General features: G+C 42.8%; 1 protein-coding gene across 2 annotated transcripts in view; it reads right to left on the reverse strand.

Moving 5' to 3' along the window:
- The window catches only part of sik3 (SIK family kinase 3), a 52,585-nt gene that overhangs the window by 16,532 nt on the left and 12,466 nt on the right, over positions 1-23,587 (reverse strand). Inside the window, exons 2-19 of one of the 2 annotated variants that reach the window (XM_088939486.1) lie at positions 17,263-17,379; positions 16,899-16,962; positions 16,533-16,694; positions 16,298-16,422; positions 15,896-16,019; positions 14,040-14,158; positions 13,793-13,903; positions 12,540-12,677; positions 11,996-12,073; positions 11,659-11,768; positions 8,923-9,079; positions 8,058-8,210; positions 7,595-7,668; positions 5,784-5,924; positions 5,387-5,528; positions 4,907-5,026; positions 2,242-2,342; positions 436-545 (exon numbers count right to left, since the gene is read on the reverse strand). In XM_088939486.1, coding sequence (XP_088795612.1) covers positions 436-545; positions 2,242-2,342; positions 4,907-5,026; positions 5,387-5,528; positions 5,784-5,924; positions 7,595-7,668; positions 8,058-8,210; positions 8,923-9,079; positions 11,659-11,768; positions 11,996-12,073; positions 12,540-12,677; positions 13,793-13,903; positions 14,040-14,158; positions 15,896-16,019; positions 16,298-16,422; positions 16,533-16,694; positions 16,899-16,962; positions 17,263-17,379 — 2,146 coding nt within the window. The remainder of the gene's footprint in view (positions 1-435; positions 546-2,241; positions 2,343-4,906; positions 5,027-5,386; positions 5,529-5,783; positions 5,925-7,594; positions 7,669-8,057; positions 8,211-8,922; positions 9,080-11,658; positions 11,769-11,995; positions 12,074-12,539; positions 12,678-13,792; positions 13,904-14,039; positions 14,159-15,895; positions 16,020-16,297; positions 16,423-16,532; positions 16,695-16,898; positions 16,963-17,262; positions 17,380-23,587) is intronic. The other variant, XM_088939487.1, reaches the window with a different exon arrangement.

Raw genomic sequence — 23,587 nt, forward strand, 5'->3', positions numbered from 1 at the left:
TACTCTGCCTTGCACTGTGAACTGTGGGACCTTATAAAGACAGGTGTGTGCCTTTCATGTCCAATCAAGTGAATTTGCCACAGGTGGACTACAATCAAGTTCTAGAAACATCTCAAAGATGATCAAAAGAAATAGGATGCATCTGAGCTCAATTTGGAGTGTCAAAGTAAAGGGTCTGAACACTTATGTAAATGGGAGATTTGAGTTTTTTATTTTTTTTAAATTTGCAAATTTTTCACTTTGTCATTATGGGCTTAAGAAAAGGGTACCCAAATATAGCTGCAGAAACCAGTGTTTTCCCACACCTGCATGTTTGCATACCGTGTACCCTAACCACTAACAATACAGGGCCAAGTGCCGATGCCTATGACTTACATTCTCTGACAAAAGGAAATACAGAAACACAGAGAAGAGGAAAGACAGAGAAAATCTTACCATGCCCCTGCATCATGGCTGTGCTTCCGGGAGGAGGGCTCTGGTTGGGCTGCCTGAAAAGGTGGTTGCTGGGGTGTGTAGGAGGGGGGCTGGAGGGCTGGATCCGCAACCTGAAGCGTAATAATAATAATAATAATAATAATAATAATAAACTATTATTTTTTTTTACAGAATGACAACAGCAACAACAACAATTAAAAATAACCAATAAAAAATACAGAAGATAAACACGATGAGAATATGCAGAGGAGACAGTAGATGGTGGTACTAAATACAGTAAGAGCAGAGGGGTAAAGAATGGAACCAGTTAAGTAAAGGTTCGTTTAAAGAAAGCTTTTGAGTCTAATTTACAGAAGGTGAGTCTCTGATATCCTTAAGGAGAGAGTTCCAGAGCTTAGGGGCATAACAGGAGAAGCCCCTGTCACCCAAAGAGTGTAGATGAGCTTGGGGGACAGTTAGGAGACCAGAATTAGAGAAACGAAGGTTGCGAGATGGGGAGTAGGGCAATAACAGATCAGACAGGATCCAAGCAGAGCCTTATAGGTGAGCATAAGGATTTTGAACTCGACACGAAACTCGACAGGAAGCAAGTGCAAGGACTCCAGGATAGGAGTAATGTGATCACTTGCACTAGACCTGGTCAGGATTCTGGCTGCCGAATTATTAACATACAGGACTTTGTTCAATGTGGATTTAAATACCCCAGTGAGTAGAGCATTACAGTAGTAAATTTGGGAGAACACAAAAGTGTTTCAGCCACAGTAAGTGATAACATAGGGTGTAGTCTAGCGACATATCTGAGGTGAAAAAAAAATGTTTTGACAATATGCTGCACATGTGGGTCAAATGTTAAGCCAGAATCAAATATCACCCCAAGGTTTTTCAATTTAGACTGAAGCTCAAGTACAGTACCATCCACAGACAGGGTTACAGGATTGGCTTTACAAAGTTGATGGTTCCAACATAAACAGCCGGAGGGAGAGGGGCAGGAAGAGAGAGAAAGGAGGAAGAGGAGGAATAAGTCATGGGTGAAGGAAGGAGAGTGAGAGGAACAGAATGAGAAGGAGGATAAAGGAGTAGGAAACAGAGAGAAGGATAGAGAAAAACAAAAGAGAGAGAAATAGAGACAAGAAGAGAGAGCAAGGGAGGAACATCCATCAACCTTCATCAGTGTTGTTCAATGTTGCAGAACATTATTGAGCAGCATGGCACTATCTCAACTGTTATTATTTAATAATAAGTAATAATATTACTGATCATTGATCCTTACTGTAATTCTTACTAATCAATGAGCATCATTATCAATCACAGTATTCTGTATCGGCATTCTCAGTGCAACTGATAACAGCACTAGTCAGTGTTTAGGATTAGAGAGTATAGAACTTAGTATTCCACCTATCCATTTGCTAACCACTGGTGCCTATCCTAGCAAGCAACTGGCACAAGGCAGGATACATCCTGGACAGGATGCCAGTCCATCATGGGGAACACATAGAGACAGACACATACTTATACCAATTTTCCCAGAAGCTAATTAACCTACCAGCATGTCTTTGGACTATGGGAGGAAACCGGAGCACCTGGAGGAGATCCACGCAAACATGGGGAGAATGTAAAAATGCCATGGAGATAGCATCCCAGGTCTGCAGTTGAACCCAGGGTCCTAGCGCTGCAAGGCAGCAATGCTAACCACTGCACAGTACTCAATATTATAAAGAATTAATCTTCTCAAGATTACACAACACGACGAGTCATGAACCTGACAAAAGCAATCAGTAATATTAGAACAATCATGGTCTCGAGTACCTCTGTAGCTGGTGAGTGAGCAGGCTGGGCTGGGCTTCTCCGTGCTGTCCCAGTGACAGTGCCTGCAGGGGGGGTGAGGGCTGCGGGGAGCGGATACACTCCTGGAAGACAATGTGAATACACAGATGTTGCTTAACCTGTGCTCCAACACAGAAGCAACACATACTTAAACACTTCTCTCCCACCTCAACAGCACATACTCAAATGCCTTCTTGGGTCATGACCCAATACCTCATCCCGACATGCCAAAATAATGAATCATGTCCAAATGCACTCCCACATGAAAAGTTCACTTTTGATCTTTTTTTAGAATATTTTGTTTTTTTGGAGGTATAGCCTGATCTAGGTAGAATCTGGGTGCCCTCTAAGGTTCTATGAAAAAGTATTTGCTCCCTTTCGGATTTTCGGAAGTTTTGCATATTTTCACCACTGAATTTTATCAGTTTCATGTGGGTTTGTGAGTTTTATACAGCACAGTGCTGGCCTAAATCAGCCCAATTGTTTAATAAAAGATTCACACAGCTGACCATAGTTAAACCTTTGAGAGAGCAAAAGCTTTTTTACACAAGAACACTGAATGTTGGACGACTTTGTTTATTAAATAAATTAAACAAACTTTGGTGACATATGTTCTCTTAGACTTCCTTTATAGATCACTAGTAACCACATGAAGATCTGATAACATTCAATAGAAATAAATGTGCAACATTTCAGAATGTCATGTCATGTCCTGAAGGCCTGCGCACATCACCTAGCCGACATCTTCACAGACATATTTAATCTCTCCCTCACTCAATGCACAGTCCCCTCTTGCTTCAAGAAAACCACCATCGTCCCGATCCCCAAGAAAACCGGAGTCAACTGCCTAAATGACTACTGCCCCATTGCACTCACATCCATCATAATGAAATGCTTTGAACGGCTGATTATCCTTACTCATCCTTACTACCTGACACCTTGGAACCACTGCAATTTGCATACCGACAAAACAGATCAACTGAGGACGCCATCGCCACTGCTCTACACACTACCCCTTCACACCTAGACAAGAAAGAAAAATATGTAAGAATGTTTGTTGATTACAGCTCAGCATTCAACACCATCGTACCCTCAAGGCTTATCACCAAGCTCCAAGACCTAGGACTAAGCTCCCCTCTCTTCAATTGGGTCCTGGACTTTCTGATGGGTTGACCGCCGGTGGTGAGAGAAGGCACAAGTACATCCTCCACCCTGACTCTGAACATCGGCACCCCCCAGGGCTGCGTTCTTAGCCCTCTCCTCTACTCCCTATTCACCCATGACTGTATCGCCAAGAACAAAACAAACTCGATCATTAAGTTTGCGGACGATACAATGATCATCGGCTTGATCACGAACGGTGATGAGTCCGCCTACAGGGAGGATGTAGAAACGCTGACAGCATGGTGTCAGGACAACAACCTCTCTCTGAACACCAGCAAAACTGAGGAGTTGATTGTGGACTACAGGAAGTATCGAGGAACAGACCACGCACCCATGCACATCAGCGGGTCCGCAGTGGAGACAGTTAACAGTTTCAAATTCCTAGGTGTCAACATCAGATTAACTAACCTGGACCCACCACACCAAGCTTGTAGCCAAGGCAGCGCCGATTCTTTGTCCGCAGACTAAAGAAGTTCGGCATGCCATCACACATCCTAACAAATTTTTACAAGTGCACCACTGAAAGCATCCTAACCGACTGCATCACTGCCTGGTATGGTAACTGCTCCGCCCGAGAGCACAAGGTACTCCTTGGTGAAACTGGCACAAAACACTACCGGTTGCGCTACCAAACATGGAGGATGTCTACTCTATTAGATGCCTCAAGAAGGCCAGGTCTATCCTCAGAGACCCCAGTCACCCTAACCACAACTTGTTCTCTCTACTACCATCCAGAAAATGATACAAAAGTATACAGACCAAGACCACCAGGTTTCGTAACAGCTTCTTCCCCCAGGCAGTAAGACTGCTTAACTGCCAACCACAGCAGAAGCCTGCAGTTACCCAAACGGCCACTGGTGAATAGGCAACCTCCTTGAACTGACAGGATGCACTTTATTGAAGAGCGCTAAATTACACTCCTGCGCAGTCACACTCCTGCTCACACACCCACACACCCGCGCGCAGTCACACTCCTGCTCACACACACCCACACAGGCGCGCGGTCACACTCCTGCTCACACACACCCACACAGGCACGCGGTGGTCACACACACCCACACCGGCGCGCAGTCACACTCCTGGTTACACACACCCACACACGCGTGCAGTCACACACCTGCTCACACACCCACACACGCGCACGCAGTCACACTCCTGCTCACACACACCCACACAGGCGCGCAGTCACACTCCTGCTCACACACACCCACACAAGCGCACGCAGTCACACTCCTGTTCACACACCCACACACGCGCACGCAGTCACACTCCTGCTCACACACACCCACACAGGCGCGCAGTCACACTCCTGCTCACACACACCCACATAGGCGCGCAGTCACACTTCTGCTCACACACACCCACACAGGCGCGCAGTCACACTCCTGCTCAAACACACCCATATAAACACACAGCCACACACATGGCCTGTTCTGGTTGCGTCAGTGCAGGCCCTGTCACAGGCTGCAAGGCAGTGTTGTACCTGTAATTGCTGGTGTAGAATCTGCTGCTCTTGCTGGTAGAGAATGTGCTGCTGTTGTGTGTGCTCCAGGAGCCGCTCATCTTGAGGGGCTGCATACAGCTTCTGTAACTGCTCACACTCCTGAAAGAGAGAGTATAACTGCAGAGTGCTGAGAGAACAAGAGCTCAGACTGATAACTGCTCACATTCCTGAGTGAGGGAGGATAACTGTGTATTCCTGCAGATTTCTGAGAGAACAAGAGCTTAGACTGTGTAACTGCTCACAATGTCGTATAAAGAAAGTTCTGACACAACAGTGGTCTAAAGGGTCTCCAATGATTCAGAGACAGGAGGAGGAAGACAATCTGATGGGAAGCTGGATGTGAGACAGTGAGATGGTCAAGACCATCGCAATAGAAACACTGCAGCTCTAGACACATACAAAGACTGAGAAAGACACTGCACCAGGATGACACTCATGTAGAGAGGCTTCATGCTGTACCTGTTTGAGCTGTTTAATGATGCTGCTGTTCTCCAGGTGTGCTTTGAAGGCCTGGATAGTTGTAGCTCCATCAGAGAAGCGCCTGACAGGAGAGAATCTCTCCGTGGGCAAGTGGAGAGTGTTACAATCCTTATAGCTCGACCTAAAAACAAAACGCATTACAATCCCTTCATTGAGAACTACTGAGTTCCATCGAGAACCGATGAGTCAATTATCAGGCCCTGTTATCAAGTGTGATTGAGTCAGTCACTTTAGGCTGTCAGTGTATCAGGCCCAGTACCAGTGTGTAAGCACCAGGATCAGATAATGTGTCACTCAGTGTCCAGTCGATGTATGGGGTGCAGAACCAGTGAGTCAACACCAGAATCAATCCTGTGTGCTAGCTTAGCATGCTAACCGACAGTGCTGCTCCAGTGGCAGGTGCTGTGCCCACACCCGTGGGCGAGAACTCTGCTGCCGCTGCTGATCGGGGGGTGCCTCGGCAGGGGAGTTGGTCATGGCGTGCATGGTGTGCCTTTTTGATGTGGTGGCCAGATACCTAAGGGAGGGAGAGAGGTAGAGATAAAGAGAGGAGAGGAGGGGTCAGAAAATAAAAAAGGCAGTGATCACTTTTAAGCCCTTACACACTCGCACTGACCCTTGGTCACAACCTACATATTTGTACCCAAGGTCAAGATTTGTTCTAGCATGAGAGCACAAGTGGACTGTCCCAGGACCCAAATCAGTAGATGGTTTGACTCTTGAATAATTGACACTTTGAATAATTTAACAACAATCTGACTAATTTCTGTAACCGTGAGCAGTTACAGAAGCTTACTGTTTGTGGAACTATTTTTAAGAAGAGCCTCTGTTTTAAAATATTTAAATATTTTTTATTTTTCTTCTTTCAGTAGTCCTCTGTGTCTCTCTGTATGTGTGGCTCCAGTGTTCTCTCTCTAAATATTTCCTTATTTATAAACCTTATTTAGGTTTTAGACAGTAATTTATAGTGTAATTAACACATTAACTTTAATTATTATAGTGAATGTTAAGATTAATGATTTTTTAAGTTTTGAATTACAACTTATAAGAACATAGAAGAAAGACAATGTGGCAAAAACTTGTGGTATGACTAAGTATTCAGCCGAATATAAGCTGCACCCAGAAATTTGGACTGTAGGAAAAGAACATACAAAGCACAAGTTACCTTTCTGAATAGAAATTGTTGAGATGAAATAAAGGTTCTCATGGTTTAAAATATATAAAGGAAAATGGTGAGGAGTTTAAAATACTATATTACAGTAAACTTCCTCATATCCAGAAGAATTGTGTGGGGGTTGGGGTAAAGGGTTCCGGATAGGAGGATTTTTTGAATAGATAAGATTAAAGCAAAGATATGAAATGTAACCTAGGCTAAAGCTAAATGATTAGGTGAACAAAAATTATATAATAATAATAATTCACTACTTTTAAAGACAAAGGATCACCTCATTCTAAATGAAAAAATGTACAGTGATTTCTTGTTTACTTTGTATAATTAAAAATTCATATAAAAGTTTTTTTATATGAGAATCATAACACGCCGGAACCAAGCAAAATGGCAATCCGTTACAGTACATTTCAACACTGTTCAGCACTCCTGAGGTAAGTATGTCAGCAACCTGATCAGCTTCTGATTCTTTTTTACTTGTATTCAAATGTAAGCCAAGGCTGATTGTACCACACTGAAATCTGTAAGAAAAAAGGTGCATCTTATTTTTGGGAAAATAAAGTAAAATGGAATGTTTTGGCATTGACGGTGGTGCAAACAACACAGCACAGCACTTAAAGAACTCCATCCTTACTGGAAACTGCTTCAAGGTCTGTTAAAGTATGAAAGAATGGGATTTGTAAAAACAGCAGTAATTGGTTTGCTCATAGCCTGTTAAGAGAAGAAGAGATCAGAATACAATGAAAATCACCTGAGCCTGAAACAGACCTACCTTTACCATGTACTACGCGAAGCTGTAATGTATAAAAGGATTAGAATACTTTAGCAGTTTGTTAGTTCTGTGGGGCAGACCCAACACTGCATTGCTTTGTATTGAGCTCAATAATGGCTGAATCTGCATAAGGCCATACTTCTGCTCTTCCATTGAAGTATTTCCCATTTTAGAAGCTGTACTAATACAGAATGAGGCCTGGGACACACCTTTGCCTGCCCTCCTTCTAGCCCATTACCTCTCTTACCTCTGGACTGCCTCAGGGTCAGGCTCTCCATCAGAGCCCTCTTCATCCACAGGGGTAACGGCTGGGATAGGATGCTGGCAGAGACCGGGGGGTAAGGTTAAATACATAAGAAATGAGTTTCCGTAGGCTGTCTAGTCACCAGCAGAGACAGAAAGAAAAAGGGCCACGAACTTTAAGACAGTAATGGGGAGAAAGAGAGAGAATTCAAGAAGTATAATATGAGGAAAGAGAAAGACAAGGCAGGTGACAAGGGAGTATGGGCATAGGTATAGGCTGGAGTTACAGACACCAGAAGAAACAGACAGAGAGATAGTCAAAGAAACAGACAAAGACACAAGGGGAGCACTGAAGCCACACATACAGAGAGACACAGAGGACACTGGAGCCACACATACAGAGAGACATGCAGAGTAAATAAGAAATGGTACAAGAATAGATAAACATGTTTGGCTAAGAGACATACCGGGCTGGTGACCAGGGGAGACTGGCCGCGTGGTTTCTTCAGCAGCTGCTGGGCATGCAGCTGGATGTTGGCACCACCATCTGAGGCTCTGCGGCCCAGGGGCCCCATTCCATTGAGGAGCTGGAGAGTGGGAGGCTGGAGTAGGGACTGCTCCTGCGGAGAGATGATAGCATGGTAACATGGAAGTCTTTTTCCGTCTGTAGTGGTCTCTATTGTGAGCAGCAGTATCAGATTCAACCTTGTTGTCCGAACATTGCCAAGTTGGAGCCTTGTTGGATTTTATTAGTGGTCAACCGTGCAGTGGCACACAATCAATAAAAATGCTGACAGGATTGTGTGTGTTTGAGTCAGAGAACATGTCCTAGGCCGTAGCCTGCGAGCTTGAAACATTTCCTCTAGGTGTCCCTAACTTTCATGTCTTCACAGTGGAATGTTTCTTAAAGCTGCATGTTTCAGAGCATTTAGTCCTCACTGTCATGCTGATATGAGGGGTTAGACATATGACCTGCCTTGATGAATAACTAACACTTCCAAATCGGATAGGTAAATAAGACAAAACAGCCAGAAAATCCTCTAGTTCAAAAATACCACTACTGTGCACATCTACCACTAAACAAACTTTGTACCTATGACATCACCATTCTTCAAACGCAGTCTCCAAAAAATAATTCACATGGTGCTTTATCACCATGGTTTAAAGCAGGGTTCAGGATTATGACTATGGCTCCATACTCACATAATCAAGTTGAAAAGGCAGCAGTTTAGAGTTTTTACGTAAAGTACTTGTGACACACTGGATACACAGCAGGCTTGTGTGTGAAGTTGAGACCTAAAGATGAAGCTGATTCTATTCACACACACTGACCTTATACTCCAGCTGCTGTGTGGCGGGCTGCAGAATCTGCATTGGCATCAGATTCTGCATGACGCTGACATTGGGGGCCAGTGGAAGGAAGGGGGGCTGTGGAGCCACGCGAGGGAACCCAGGGGCCAGTTTCTGCAGCTCCTCCTGCATTTCCGTCCTGCCAGGGTGAGAAGTCTCCAGTAAATTTCACTGGTAATAGTGAAAAGCTTTCACACATTCACTTGCAAACTTTCCATTCTACATTCTTGACAGAACAACCTGATGACCCATGAGGGCAAGATAATGGTTTCTTCCATATTACTAATCAAGAACCTTTTTTTAAAAAAACTTTAGAATCTCCAGTTATTTTTTATATTCTCAACCACCAAAAGTTAACTGGCTGCTTTTGACATCTCTGCTCATAGCTTATGATTCCCACATCAAGACATGGGGGAGAATAAAGAAGTATAGGAAGACCCTCCAAACTGCCCACCTTCTAGTCACTCATCTTTTAACACATCACAGACAACATAGCCCCCTGCACTGATTGGAGGAGGCACTTCCCTCACCCACACCCCTGTACCGATTGGAAGAGATGCGCATCCCTCTCCCACCACTCCATACCAACTGGAGAAGTAACACGTCCCTGACTCACAGGCTTGCACTGATTGAAGGAGTGGTATATTCCTCCCTCACCCCCCCAGTGGTATATTCCTCCCTCACCCCCCCAGAACTGCGTGCCTGAAACCACCCAGGAGGTCACGGGGGCACTGAAGACCGAGAGAACCCAGCCCAACTAATCCCACCCTACCCTTTCTTTCTTGGAGGATTCAAATCACTGTCAACTAGGGATAACATCCAGGCTTGCACTCACGATCACAGAGCTCATTCTGTTCTCAGTTTTATAACATTTATAACTATTTCTTACCAAGAAAAAAACTGTGAATAACACTATTTAAATGGAATTGTCATCCAAAATCATAATTATATATTTTGATAGTTCACCACGCTGATGGTCATTACCTAAACCAGGACAGCCATTTAACTTCACTATGAAGCTTACAGTGTAGAACACTTAAGAGTCCAAAAGAGGAGAAAGATCTAACATAAAAGCAGCTGTATGCATCTCACAGCAGTACAAGGACAGCACACTTTCCATTGCTCATAATATAATACCTTACGTTTATAACTGTAAACTACAGGTTTACAATTAAGTCTAAAATGTTCTATAGCTCAGGGGGCCCAGTGGTGCAGTGGTTAACATTGGGCCCTGGGTTCAATTCCTGGGGTATCAGCTCCGAGTTTGTATGTTCTCCCTGTGTTTGTGTGGGTTTCCTCCGGGTGCTCCGGTTTCCTCCCACAGTCCAAAGACATACCGGTGGCTCCCGGAAAAATTGGCCCTGGTGTGAATGTGTGTGTTTGTGTCTGTGTGTGCCCTGCAATGAACTGGTGTCCTGTCCAGGGTGACCCTGCCTTGTGCCCACTTCTTGCCGGAATAGGCTCCAGCACTGAAAGGAACAAACTGTTTATCCAGAGAGATGCCTTCCACAGACCATGTCGCCTGTGCAGTGGGACAACTGCACACACTGCACTGTTTATCCAGACAGATGCCTTCCACAAACTATGCAGTCTGTGCAGTGGGACACTTACAATATTTCAGCTGCTTCCCTTAAAAACATAGTGGTGCAACACAGCTGTTTATTGTGAACAATATATTTCATAGCAAATGGTCTCTAATTCCATGTTCATTAAAATGTGAAGTCTGTATGTACTGCTTTCCCAGTCATGATTAGGATTTTTTACTGAGAATCTTATCAAGCTTTGATAAAAGCTTATTAAAGCTTCTTTGTAGCTGTGAGGCAACTTGCTTTATTATTTTTTCCTGCAAGGGAGTATGTCCTCAGAACAACTTCATGAACAACATCATGACCTGGAATCATAATAGTATTCTGACGCATCCAATATGTGTTTAGTCAACATCCGTCTCTTTTACCAGGACATTTCCTTTGGATGTTGCAATCAGCTATTGTTTCAACAACGCAGTCATAAACTGCGATCCAGATCCTTCAGGTTTTCTGACACCAGCTTTGCAGCTATCTTATCATGCTGTGTCCACCTCCATGCATCCCTGTTTTAGCTGTCAACTGCTTTTAAAGAAGAACCCTGAGGTAAAGATACTGTCTCCATTATATAAAGTCAGCACAGACGATGCACTGAAAACAATCATAGATAAGTAGAAAAATCCAAGGTAAGACGTGCAGCATATGTCCAAAGCCTGGTGGACAGTTCAAACCATGTGATGCGCCATTCCCCTCTCTAGGTGTCAAAAATACTTTTGCAGCAAATGCTGTACTTGATCAGAAACACTGCAGTTTGATATTTGGAGCTCTCTTAAGTGACTGATTGCCCCTGCCAAATTCCTGTTTGATAAATTTTGGTCAAATCAAAAGACTTTCACTCGTTCCAACACATCAGCATGATGATCACGTGCTTTTTTAATACACTATGCAGTGTTCACACAGGTGTATTGCAGTCTGACAACATTTTTCCAGTTGTAGGCTCTTAAAATGTCCTTATAGGCTAGATATTTCAAGCTATTTTCCTTACTTTCAGTATGTCGACAGACACATGGAGTGAAAACAATTTTGCTTCAACTGTACAACATGTGCAAGTGTCTGCAGCTCAGAAATCCTAAAATGCACTAAACCACTATGCAGTGGGAGACGGGTTTGTAGTGTGAACGGCAGGAAGACTGGCCTGGGGTCTGGCACGCCCACAGTGTGCCTTCTCATGGACAGGTACCGCGCCATGGCCTCTGGAGAGGGCTCCTCTCCCTCATCGCTGTCCAGAGCCATCGCTCCATCCGTCTGCAGGCAGGAAAGAGGGAGGAAAGAAAGGACAAAGAGACACAAAGAGCAAGTCATGCTTTGGCACACAGGTATCCCATCATGCATACTTTTTTACACACAAACGTAACTGGGCGAATGAGTGTTGTGGGCTATCAAGGAGATAGCAGAAAAATGTGTATCCGCATTGTGTGAATGGTATGAAAGAGTTAAGTCCTCTGGGTGTGTGGAAGCTGTGTCACACTGACCTCCACAATTTGGTTGTCAGGGTTGATGAGCTGGACATGAGGGACAGTGATACTGACTGGATTGCCGGGCTGATCCGCCTGGGGAGACAGAGAGAGAGCGGTAGGAGTGAGAGGGGCCAGGGGAAAATGGGATGGAGAGAGCAAGAGCAAGAACAAAGAAAGGGGAAGATAAGAAGAAAGAAGAGGAGAATCTTTAAGACACAAAAGAATTGTTAAGACACCATTGCTTATATAACATTCATATTTACAAAACACACTCTACACTGTCTATAAAGGGTTCCAGTCTAAACAGAACACAGTAAAGTCTGTACCCTATACACTGTTAAGGACAATACTGACAGTGGAGTGTGCACTCTATTAAGTGCACAGTACAGAGGTAAAAGTGCAGTCTGTACTCTGTACAGTGTGGACAGTACAGTGAGACCAGCTGAGTGTGTAGACTGTAAGGGAAATACAGTACCATACCATGAGCACTAACTGTGTGCAGTAATGTAGTAGTACATTCTCTAGTGCTGCTCTATATATGGGCACTTCTGGGGTGTACCTGTACTGTGTTGATACCAGGGTAGGTCATGGCTCTGTGGGTAGGGGGAGCAATGCGCAGGGTCTTGTGTCTCTTCAGCCGTTCACACAGTAGACTGTAGATGGCGCTGTAGTGATCATAAGCATCTGTGTGCAGAGACTACAGGGAGACAACAAGAGCACGTGAAGGAGTGTCCTAATGTCCCTCCTCTCAAATCGAACCCAGCAAATAACAATCACGCTCATTCCTTCCCCCTAGGTGAACTAAAGGCCTTGTGTTTCAAACAGTGGTCCCCTTCAGGGTGCCACTTTCACAGCAATTAAAAGCAATCAATTCCATCATTGAGGACTAGAAAGCCAGGATAATCAATTTCCCCAGGGTCTCCACACACCTTGTATCCTTTGCAGCAAGGTACACTGGATAAATTTGAAACAGGAAGTGCCTTTGGCTCTATTACTTTAGCACCTAGTGGATACTCTTCAAATGAGAAGGTCAGAGAAGAGCCTGCTAGAGGGGTAAAGGTACAATCTGAGGCACAGTCTCTGCTCCACTTTGCAGTATTGTCCCTGACACCCCCCACCCCAGTGGACATACAGTGGATATAACAAATCTACACACCCTTATTGAAATTTCAGCTTTTGTTGATATAAAGGCTGAAATCAAGACAAATCATGTCAGACCTTTTTTCACCTTTAATAAGATCTTGTAACCAACAATATTTAAGTGAAAATCAAATGGATAATTTTTAGGTAAAATAATTAAAAATAAAAAACTGTTTGATATCCACTGTACAGTAGTATGCTCATTGTCTTCCCCCTACTGGCAGCAGTGTCTCCTTCAGAGGTAGTGTTATAGTGTGCTCATTGTCTTCTCACAAAGGCAGGAGTAAAATTTGCATACTATCTCCCCCAGTGGCAGTACAGGTGTAGGCTCACTGCACATGCCCAGGGGCAGGTAATGTGATGTGTTGACTGCCCACAAAGACAACAGTGGCTCAGTCACTTCCAAGGGATGTAGCGTAACAAGCTCACTGCTTCCCAACATAAATGTATTTTAGTGAATGTGCTCACTGTCTCCCCACCCAGTGGAAGTCAAGCTATGTTTTCACTGTCTACCATTTGACACACATGTAGCACTGCAGTGTGCTTACTGCTTTCATCACTGTGGAAGCATGCCTACTTTCTCACTGTTTCACAAGGCAGCACTACAGTGTGCTGTCTCCAGCACTATGGGAGAATGGCTGTGTGCTCATGGTCTTCCCCTTGTGGCAGTACCTGTAGTGTGCGCTCACGGTCCAGGCCCATCTCCACCATGGCCAAAAGCACCTGCTCATTAATGGGCTCTGTCTGCTGCTCCGATTTCACCTGCTCGCATTCAGCTATCAACTGATGGAAAGATCAGGAAAAGAATTAAGCACTTGATCACTTATTCACATCCAATGAGTATGTGTGATTGTGTGACATTGAAACAAGCATCCATTAAATTAGGAAGTAAAATCAGTTCCTGTGCACTGAAACTCACTCTGTCAAACTCTGGGTCTGGATCTCCCTGCTTCATCCACTTGTTCTTGCAGATCTGCTCCATGGAGAGACGCTTGCTGGGTTCCAGAACGAGCATGTGTCTGATCAGGTATTCGCAGTCTGAAAGACCATCACACAGATATCACTGATACTGTCAGATACTGTTATCACGCTGTAACAAAGCAGGTTTTTGGGAGGAGCCACAGCAAACACCAGTAAAAGTCAATGTCCTGTTTGAGGGGGCAGATGCACCAGTGTGAGGTCAGCAAAAAAAAGAGAAAAACAAAAAAGGAGAAGGGAAAAAAGAAAAACGCACCGCTTGGAACAGCGGCATCCAGACTGAACTGTCCCTATTTAGCAGGGTTCAGCCTGGGAGAAAAAGAGCAAGGCCAAAAGAAACAGCCTGCCCCAGTGAATCCTCACAGCGGGACAGGAGAGGAGAGGCTCAGTCTGCCCCAGTGAGGATACACAGCAGAACAGGAAAGGAGAGGCGCAGCATGTCCCGATGAAAAAGAAAACAAAAAGAAACAAAAAAGCACCCTTTACACTCTCTCCACAATCCTCTCCGCGACTGTCGCTCTAATATTCTCCCATTGCGGGGGCCATAAGTTGCAACCCTGAATCCGTTTTCTGCTCTCTCCAGGTAGACACGCTTTTCACTATAGTTGCTCCAGCAGCATCTTATATCTGCTTCGACCCCAGCTCTCTCTAGTCCCAGACATCCTCTCTTAGCTGCACTGAGGTCCTGCTAGCTGGTTGCTCCGGAAATTAACTGGCCCAGCTGTGGCTGTCAAGGCAACATATCACCCTTAGACAAGGGCTTCACCTCCACACTGAACATGCCCCACATAATGCCACACATTGTTAATACCGACACACACAGAAACTGGTGCTCGGACTCACTGCTGCACACTGTTAATACTGACACACACAAATACTGGTGTGACAGACAATATGGCCAAAAAACAATAGGGTGGCCTATGTTATATTCCATAAGCATCCCAGTGACTTTTTAAAGTAAACTATGTATGTACGGGAGATTTAGAAATGGTGCATCACAGTAATGAATCATAGGATTAATATTTATTCTAATAATATATCATAAGAATATCCTAATAGTATCTATTAAGATATGACTTTACATTTTAGCATAAAACTTGGTGCAAGCACAATATCGTTCAGCCCATCTTAACCATCAGATTTCTCTCTCTTGTACCAGAATTTATCAAAAGGTTCAGACATTAATACAGTATGTGTTACAAGATACATTATTTCCCTTTTGTTAATTTAGTCCACACCCCTTTTGGAGGTTCATGAAGGTGGAATAAGTGGTAGATGTGTGTTAAACAGGTTTATATAAATAAATGGCTATGAGTAGAGACGGAAGGGCTGTTATTCTGCTTTTTTGTCAAGTGCAGATAGACAGCACACCATGAAATGCAGAATACATTATTCTGTTAAGCCTGTGCCAGAAAGATGATATCTGTCTTTTTGGAAAAGCTTTCCTGGAAGCTTTAACAAAACAATAATTCGGATTAAATGGGGTGGTGAGCAGTCAGAGACCCTGGTAGACCACTGGAGCAGCTCTTAGTGGATCCCGATGAAATAAACTTTCCATTTTGCTAATGTAAGAGACATTTTCACTGCTAACAATTTATCAGTAAGATATACCAAAGAATGCCCCCGGTCTTGTTAATTCTCTGGGAGTATGCTGTGGTCTTCACAGAACTCAGGTTGAAATTCTTCTTGAATTCCAAAGAATCTAATCAAACAGCACCTGTCATGCGGGGACTGCATGAAGTGGTAGCTGGGCTGTGGAATAGTGTCTGTGGAAGAGGCCAGTGTGGCGAAGCTCACCTGTGGACATGAAGAAGGGAATCCTGAACTTGCCACTGAGCACACGGGCCCGGAGATTCTGCAGGGTGCTGCCATCGAAGGGCAGGGCGCCACACACCAGGACGTACAACACAACCCCCAGACTCTGCAGAGACAGAGATCTGTGATCTGGGCAGGGGTAGGGGGTAGGAGATGATGTGAATGTGAATACAAACCCGACTGTCAAGTGGCAGCAGTGTGAATCAGGTAGTATGAGATAGGGCTGTAGTCTTAGGTAGGGTCCCCAGTAAAAGTGTAGCTTGGTCCGTAGGGTGGGGTTGAGTGTTAGATATATTAAAGATGTTGGGCTGATGTATAGAGTAGGTAGAATGCGAGGGTATGTGGTGAGTTGCATGGAGCACTTTAGGGGTATAGTTTACTCACCCAGATGTCCACCTTGGGCCCGTCATACTCCTTCCCTTCGAAGAGCTCAGGGGCTGCGTAGGGGGGACTGCCGCACCATGTTTTCAGCAGCTGACCCCGTGAGTAGATGTTGCTGAAGCCGAAGTCTGCAGAGACACACAGCCTGCTGAGACGGAGGCAGGGGAGGAGGAGGGGGTAGGTGCAGGAAGCTTGACCGCAGAGCCAGCAGGAAGATGAAGACAAAGCGCCCCATTACCTGCAATCTTGATGTTGAGGTTGTGGTCCAGCAGGAGGTTCTCGGCCTTGAGGTCTCGGTGGACAATGTTGCGGCAGTGACAGAAGTGGACGGCCGCGACAATCTGCTTAAACTTCCGCCGAGCGTCCTTCTCCGCCATTCGTCCATGAGCAACTAGGTGATCTGGAGAGAGGCAACAAGCCTTCTGCTTATTTCTGCAGTTGATTTTTCAAAAATATAATTTTATACCATATGTTATTTTATTTTAGCATTTTGAAATATCTTAAGTTTTAATGTTGGTGATCTAAATTCACAGACAACATTCTTGGACAGAGGTCTGTCAAGTAGCCGTTAGACCATGATCCATGAACCTTGACCTCTACATACCGAATATTTCCCCCCCGCTGGCGTACTCTGTCACTAGATAGATCATCCGCTCCGTCTCCATCACCTGTGGGACAGACAGGCAGGACATCAGACGGACACGTGACAGGCAGGCAGGCCAACAACAAGCAATGTGAAAGGCAGTTATGTCATCAAGCAATCAAACAGACCAGCTATAGGTGGAGTATGTGACAGACAGACCTCGCAGAGGCAGATGATGCAACAGACACACAGACAGGCAGAGGCAAAGGGGCTGACACAAATGGATCTGGTGGAAGCGGAGGTCGAAATGTGAATGGACACATCTGCAAGAAGCTGATGAGGAGACAGAGACGGGCTTGGCTGAGGCTAACGAGGAGACAGAGACCTGGTAGAGACGGATGATGTGGGGGTGTCTCAGCATCTTCATAATCTGCACCTCCCTGAATATCTTCTTCAGATTCTCATCATCGAGCTGAGTCTTATCAACTATCTTAATGGCCACCTGAGACAGAGAGAGGGAGGGAGATGGTGAGCAAACAGAGTGTGACATAGGAGAAAGCAGCATTAAACTCAGAGCTCAGATTTAATGGTGGTTTATTCGCCAGATTACCAGATAAAATTTATCTCAATACAGCTTCCAGATTTATCTGATATAGATCGAAAAGATCCTTAGAAAATGGGATAACTGCACAAAAGAATCCCAAGAGAGTCAAATCTTATTTTGATAAGGTTTTTTGTTAAATTTGAAGGTCAACAACAAGAAAACCATCTGAATTAAATCATAATGTAATAAATGGACAAGCTAAATATGTACTAATGTGGGAGCTACATATTACATAGATTTGCTGTTTAACAACCAGTTTAGATTTCAAAAATATTTTCAAGCATCATTGCATTATAAAGGAATAATGTGCATTTATACAATACCAATATAAATTACCTGAATGTGCTCTCAATTACTGATTACATTTAAATTAAACTCAGGCACAAACAGGTGATATAAAACAAACATCACTTTTTGTGTATGATATATTCACCTGACAAACCTGTTAAAAATGGACCATGATATATTCAGAACACTAGTGCCAATTTTATTATCATATGGCAAAAGGTGTGGGAATTGAAGCACACGGAAACAGTTCTCAGTTTTAAACTTTAAAGGAGATTTTCAGGAACACCCCATGATTCAGTAGCTTGTAGAACCACCTTTAGCAGCAATAACCTGAAATAGTCCTTTCCCATATGAGTTTATCAGTCTCTCACATCATTTTGGAGGAATTTTGGCCCACTCTTCTTTACAACATTGTGTTATGAATAATTACCTTTGAAAATATTTTTGATTTACTAGGATATTCATCATTTGTAAATAACATTGCTTTATGTAAATAATTAGTGTTATCTTGGACTTTCTTGACCAGAATTTACTAGAATGATTATTTAAACTGTTAAAAAGGAGCAAGCGACAAAAAAGGTTTAGAACTTTGGGGAGTTTGAATTCACCAGAGAGAGTAACAGATGGAGTTTGAGCAGAGAGGGATTCAGCCTGTTTTAAAAGTAATTTTATACTAACGAACAGGATTTATACAATATATATTTGGATTTACTGTTTATCAAGGGATATTGAACTTTGCTTCTTGTGTATCTGTTTTGGTGGACACAAACTGAAAGGGAAATCCTAGAAACAACAATTTACAGAACAGTGACAGAAGCGCATTGACAGAAAGGGATTCTTAGATAAGTGAACTTTTGTGTTTTTCTTTACTCATTATAAATTATTGTAATTATAATTATAGTTTTGTTTTGTTATTGTAAATAAATTTGTAAATATATTTTTTAAAAATCGCAGACTGTTTTTTTTCTTTTTCTGTATTGTAACGATTGCTTCAGTTTATTGATGTTTGAGGGCATTCGTTTATGCACAGCTCATTTAAGATCCCACCACAGCATCTCAATGGGGTTGAGGTCTGGATTTTGACTTGGCCATTCCTACACCTTGATTCTGATCTTTTTCAGCCATTCAGTTGTAGATTTGCTGGTGTGCTTGGGATCATCGTCCTGTTGCATGACCCAATTTTGGCCAAGCTTTAGCTGTCGGACAAATGGCCTCACATTTGTCTCTAGAATACTTGGGTATAAATAAAAGTTCATGGTCAACTTGATGACTGCAAGGTGCCCAGGTCCTGTGGCTGCAAAACAAGCCCAAATCACCATCCATCCACCATCGTGCTTGACAGTTGGTATGAGGTGTTTGTAGTGATGCTTTCCCAAAATATGGCATTGTGCATAATGACCAAACGTCTCCACTTTGGTCTTGTCTGTCCAAAGGACACTGTTCCAGAAATCTTGTGGTTTGTTCAGATGCAACTTTGCACACCTAAGCCATGCTGCCATGTTCTTGTTGGAGAGAAGGGGCTTTTTCATCTGGCTACCATTCCATGAAAGCCATACTATGATCAGAAAGACTGAACAACTGTCATGAATTTTAACATTTGACACGTTAACCGAAGCCTGTAGATCCCTAGATGTAGCTCTTGGGTTCTTGGATTTCTGACCGTGGGGTGAATTTGCTGGGACGCTCACTCCTGAGAAGATTGGCAACTGTCTTGAATGTTCTCCATTTGTAAATAATCCTTCTCTATGTAGAATGATGGATTTCAAATTGTTTGGAAATGGCCTTATAACCCTTCCCAGATTGATGAGCAGCAACAATTGCTTCTCTGAGTTAATTGCTGATGTCTTTCCTCTTGGCATGGTGTTAACACACACCTGAATGCTCCAGACCACATAACTGCCAAAAGGTCTGCTTTTATAGAGATGGTCACACTTCCTGATGATCAACTAATTAAGTGCATTTGATTAGCAGCACCTGGCTGCTAATTACCATCTTAATTCCTATGGAAGCAGTAAAGGTGTACTTACTTTTTCCCACATGGTTTCTGCATTTTGGCTTACTTTTTGGTGAATAAAAAATGACATAGTGAAATCTGTTATGGGTTGTCTGTTGTCTGAGGTTAGATACGTCTAATTATAAAAGTTGGTTAGGACCAGAGGATTGTTATTTATGCCCTGATATGTAAACCCATTGAATTGAAAGAGGGTGTACTTTCTTTTTCACATAACTGTATCTGCTAGAAAATGAATCTGCAGTTTCCACAGAGAGCAGAGAAGAGGAAATTAACTCAAGAAAATGTATAATTCTGATGAACAGGACAGCTACGTTTTCAGACTATTTCCACCAAAATTAAGTTGTAATTAATTGCATAAGTATTGGTTTAAAATGGAAGTGATAATTTGGTCTAAAGGGAACACAAGAATAAATTAATTCTTAACTGTATATGGAAGCAGATGTCAAGATACATGAGTGTCAAGATTGAACCAAATAATCACAGTCTGTTAAAGATGTAAAAATTCAATTTCAAGATCTACAGAACTAGACCTTCAAAGATCTTTCATGCTACAAAGCAATTAACTTAAAATGCAATCCAGTCATTTTCCATATGATGAAAATTGATTACTCAATTTAACAATTTGAGTATGCAATCTAATCCTAATAGTTTGAATTAGTAATCACAGAATTGAGGCAATGCAAGACAAGGAACATATTCATTGAGACTTTGAAAAATGTGTTTGTTCAAGTTTGCATTTTTTCAGACTGCAACAGATCTTCTCTATGTGGTCATGCCCAAGTTATGTCATGTCTGGCTGCATGGCTTTCTGTCATTGAGTGAAGACCAGAGAGCAGGAGTATGACAGGAAGGACCCAGCTTTGTACATGAAGAGTGGCTGAGAGTGCCTGTATGACTGCTGCCTGTCTAGCAGCAAGTGAAGACTAGAGACCAGGAGTGTTATAGGAAGGACAGCAAATCTGTACAGGAAGAGTGGCAGAGGCTACTTGCTGTTAGCAGTCTGGCAGCACGTGGTGTCTGGTGTGGCTCCACTGCAAAGATTTGAGCACATTTCCACTCACTAGCTTAAAGAATTCCATGTAGTCATAAAGGGATATCACAGAGTCAATTTTGACAACATCCCAAACTCTCATGAACTTCCTCCTGTTTTCTACCCTGGATGTTTAGAATCTTCATGTGAAATACACAGAGCTAAAAACACCTGTAGAAATGAAGGATGAAGCAGAGCAGTCAGCACTGGAGGTTTTGCCCTTTTAAAGTTGACCCCCTGTGAAATTGTGAAGGTCTTTTTTAGCTGATATGATGTTCTTGAAGCAGAAGGCCTGCATCGTTCTGATCCATGGTGGCAGAGCAGTGCTGACATGCCTTAACGAAGGCCATTAATGTAACTGGACAGAGGTGGAGATGACATTAGAACATCATGATGCCATTAGACAACATTAGAAATTCCCTGTACTTCATTTAAAAAACTGTTTGCTAAGGTACCTTGTACACACACAAATTGTTAATAAATGCATTATTCCCATTACAGCACACTGCTTAAAATTATTCAATTTTAACTGCTTTTTTGAACATGGTCATCAGTACTGTTTCCATTGACAAGAGCTAATTTTCCTTGCATTACATTAAAAGCACAGATGTAAAAAAAAAACAGCTTAAAAGAATACGTCACGATTTGTCACATTAAATTAAACAAAAAGAGGATACTGATCCCAATCCCTGGTACAGTACACGTATTTTAAATTCAAAATGTTGCTTTACATCAGATGAGCATGGTCACTGTACCTGTAGATTCAATAAGGATGAAAAGGAGTGATGTTCTTTCATTGGGTTTTAAATTCCATAATGCAAAATTCTATATAAAAACAACCTCTGATCACATCCAGCGGGGCCATTTAAAATAAAAAAGGAAACAGAAAATACTACCTGTATGAGGCAATGTACTTTCTCTACATTTTAAAGCAGTATGCAAAAAATGAAAGAGACTGTCTCATAAGATTGATATACTGAGAGCATTAATAATACACAAAAATTAGCCAGTATTTATACAGAAAGTGTAATTCTTATGGCTGCGGATGAGTGGCGGGGCAAGCTAGTATTTACACATTAGCTGGCCACATGTCATTCTGCACCAGTTATCGTGGTAATTAAATACAGAAGTTTTGAACCATCTAGAAGCAATAATTCACCACGTCCATCTCAGGTAGTTCTGGACTGCCATGATGGCAGTACCTGGGAACTCGGTCGATAGAGGATTCCAGGATTCCGGATCATACTTCGACCTGACTTCATTCCCTGGACTCCCCTCTGGTACTTGTAACCAATCTCTTGCTTTTGACCTTTGTCAATATTGTGTGGCTTACTCACGCTGCTGTTTGCCTGTGTTTCTCTGCATAAGTTTGGATTTATTTCATGAAAACATTTCAAAGATAAACATAAGGAATTCCCTGTAATATACTTATATACCCTGTAAGGTGCAAAGGAACTCACACCCAAAAAAGGCTCCACAACCGAAACGTTGCGTCTCTTTTCTTCTGTTTTCAGCATAAAATAAACCTTTACTTGTTTCTTTGGAATAAACCGTGTAAAACGGACACAGGACAACAGGATTTTAAGGAAGGATTTGACCTATGACATAGAGCAGGGAAAAATTTGCACACAAAGGGATCCCTGGAAAACAAGTGGTGAGATCCACGTTTGTTAAATATGAGCACCCAAACAACAAAGGGCAGAATTGTTCCCTCATTTCCGAACCTTCTCATGATGTTTTGCTGACACTTTTAAGTCTCTAACATGGTGAAATTGCACTGTCAGACTGGCTGAGGAGCTGGAAGCTACTTACTGCAATAACATACAATTACAGAGCTATTTAAGTATAATAAACTAGAAAGTAACATTTTGAAGGCTAAAAACTATATCTCTGTATCACTTTTTACTCAAAATGATAAAGAGATGCATCTTTTTGTGCTGATACACTCAAGCACAACAGTACAAAAAGGGAGATAAATTATTATATCAAATGTTCGCCTTGTGTGACTGTATTTAATTCACAGGTGTCTTAATGCAGCGTAGCTGTGCTGGATAATTAACAGATTTAAATAAAGAACTTAAGCGAAACACTTTAGATCAAAAGCCCTGTGCTTTTATGAGGGTAGTTGTGGCACATCTGAAATATGAGCCTTAACAAGGGCTGAGCCTCCATGTAAAACAAGTGCACAACAAGACTAAACAGTATTCCCTCACCCTCTCTTGCACTACTAAACATTTATATCCATCCATATTTTAACTGCTTTATCTAGTACAGGGCTGCAGGAAAACCGGAGCATATCCCGTCAAATAATGGGGGCAAAGCAAGATACAGACCAGACAGCACATCATCGCAGGGCACACACAGGCACACTCACACCAGGGATAATTTTTCCAGATGCCAATTAACTTACCAGCATGTCTTTGAACTTTGGGAGAAACCAGAGCACCCAGTGGAAATCCATGGGAACATAGGGAGAACATACTGTACAAACACCACGCAGATAGCATGCCAGGAATTGAACCTAGGGTCCCAGCACTGTGAGACAGCAATGCTCACCATCACAAAGTATTACATGCAGTGCCTATAAAACGTTTTCACCCCTCTTGGACCTTTTCACATTTTATTGTTACAGCATGGATCCATTATGTTTTTAACTGAGAGTTTTTACCACTTTAAAATTTATACAACATTATAATAACTTGTACAAAAGCTTCTTCTTTTATCGAAATGTTCCAGTACTGAGAATAACTGAGCTCAGCAATAACTGACAGAAT

This window comes from Atractosteus spatula, chromosome 22, assembly GCF_055471065.1.
Source record: "Atractosteus spatula isolate fAtrSpa1 chromosome 22, fAtrSpa1.hap1, whole genome shotgun sequence".
NCBI lineage: Eukaryota > Metazoa > Chordata > Actinopteri > Semionotiformes > Lepisosteidae > Atractosteus > Atractosteus spatula.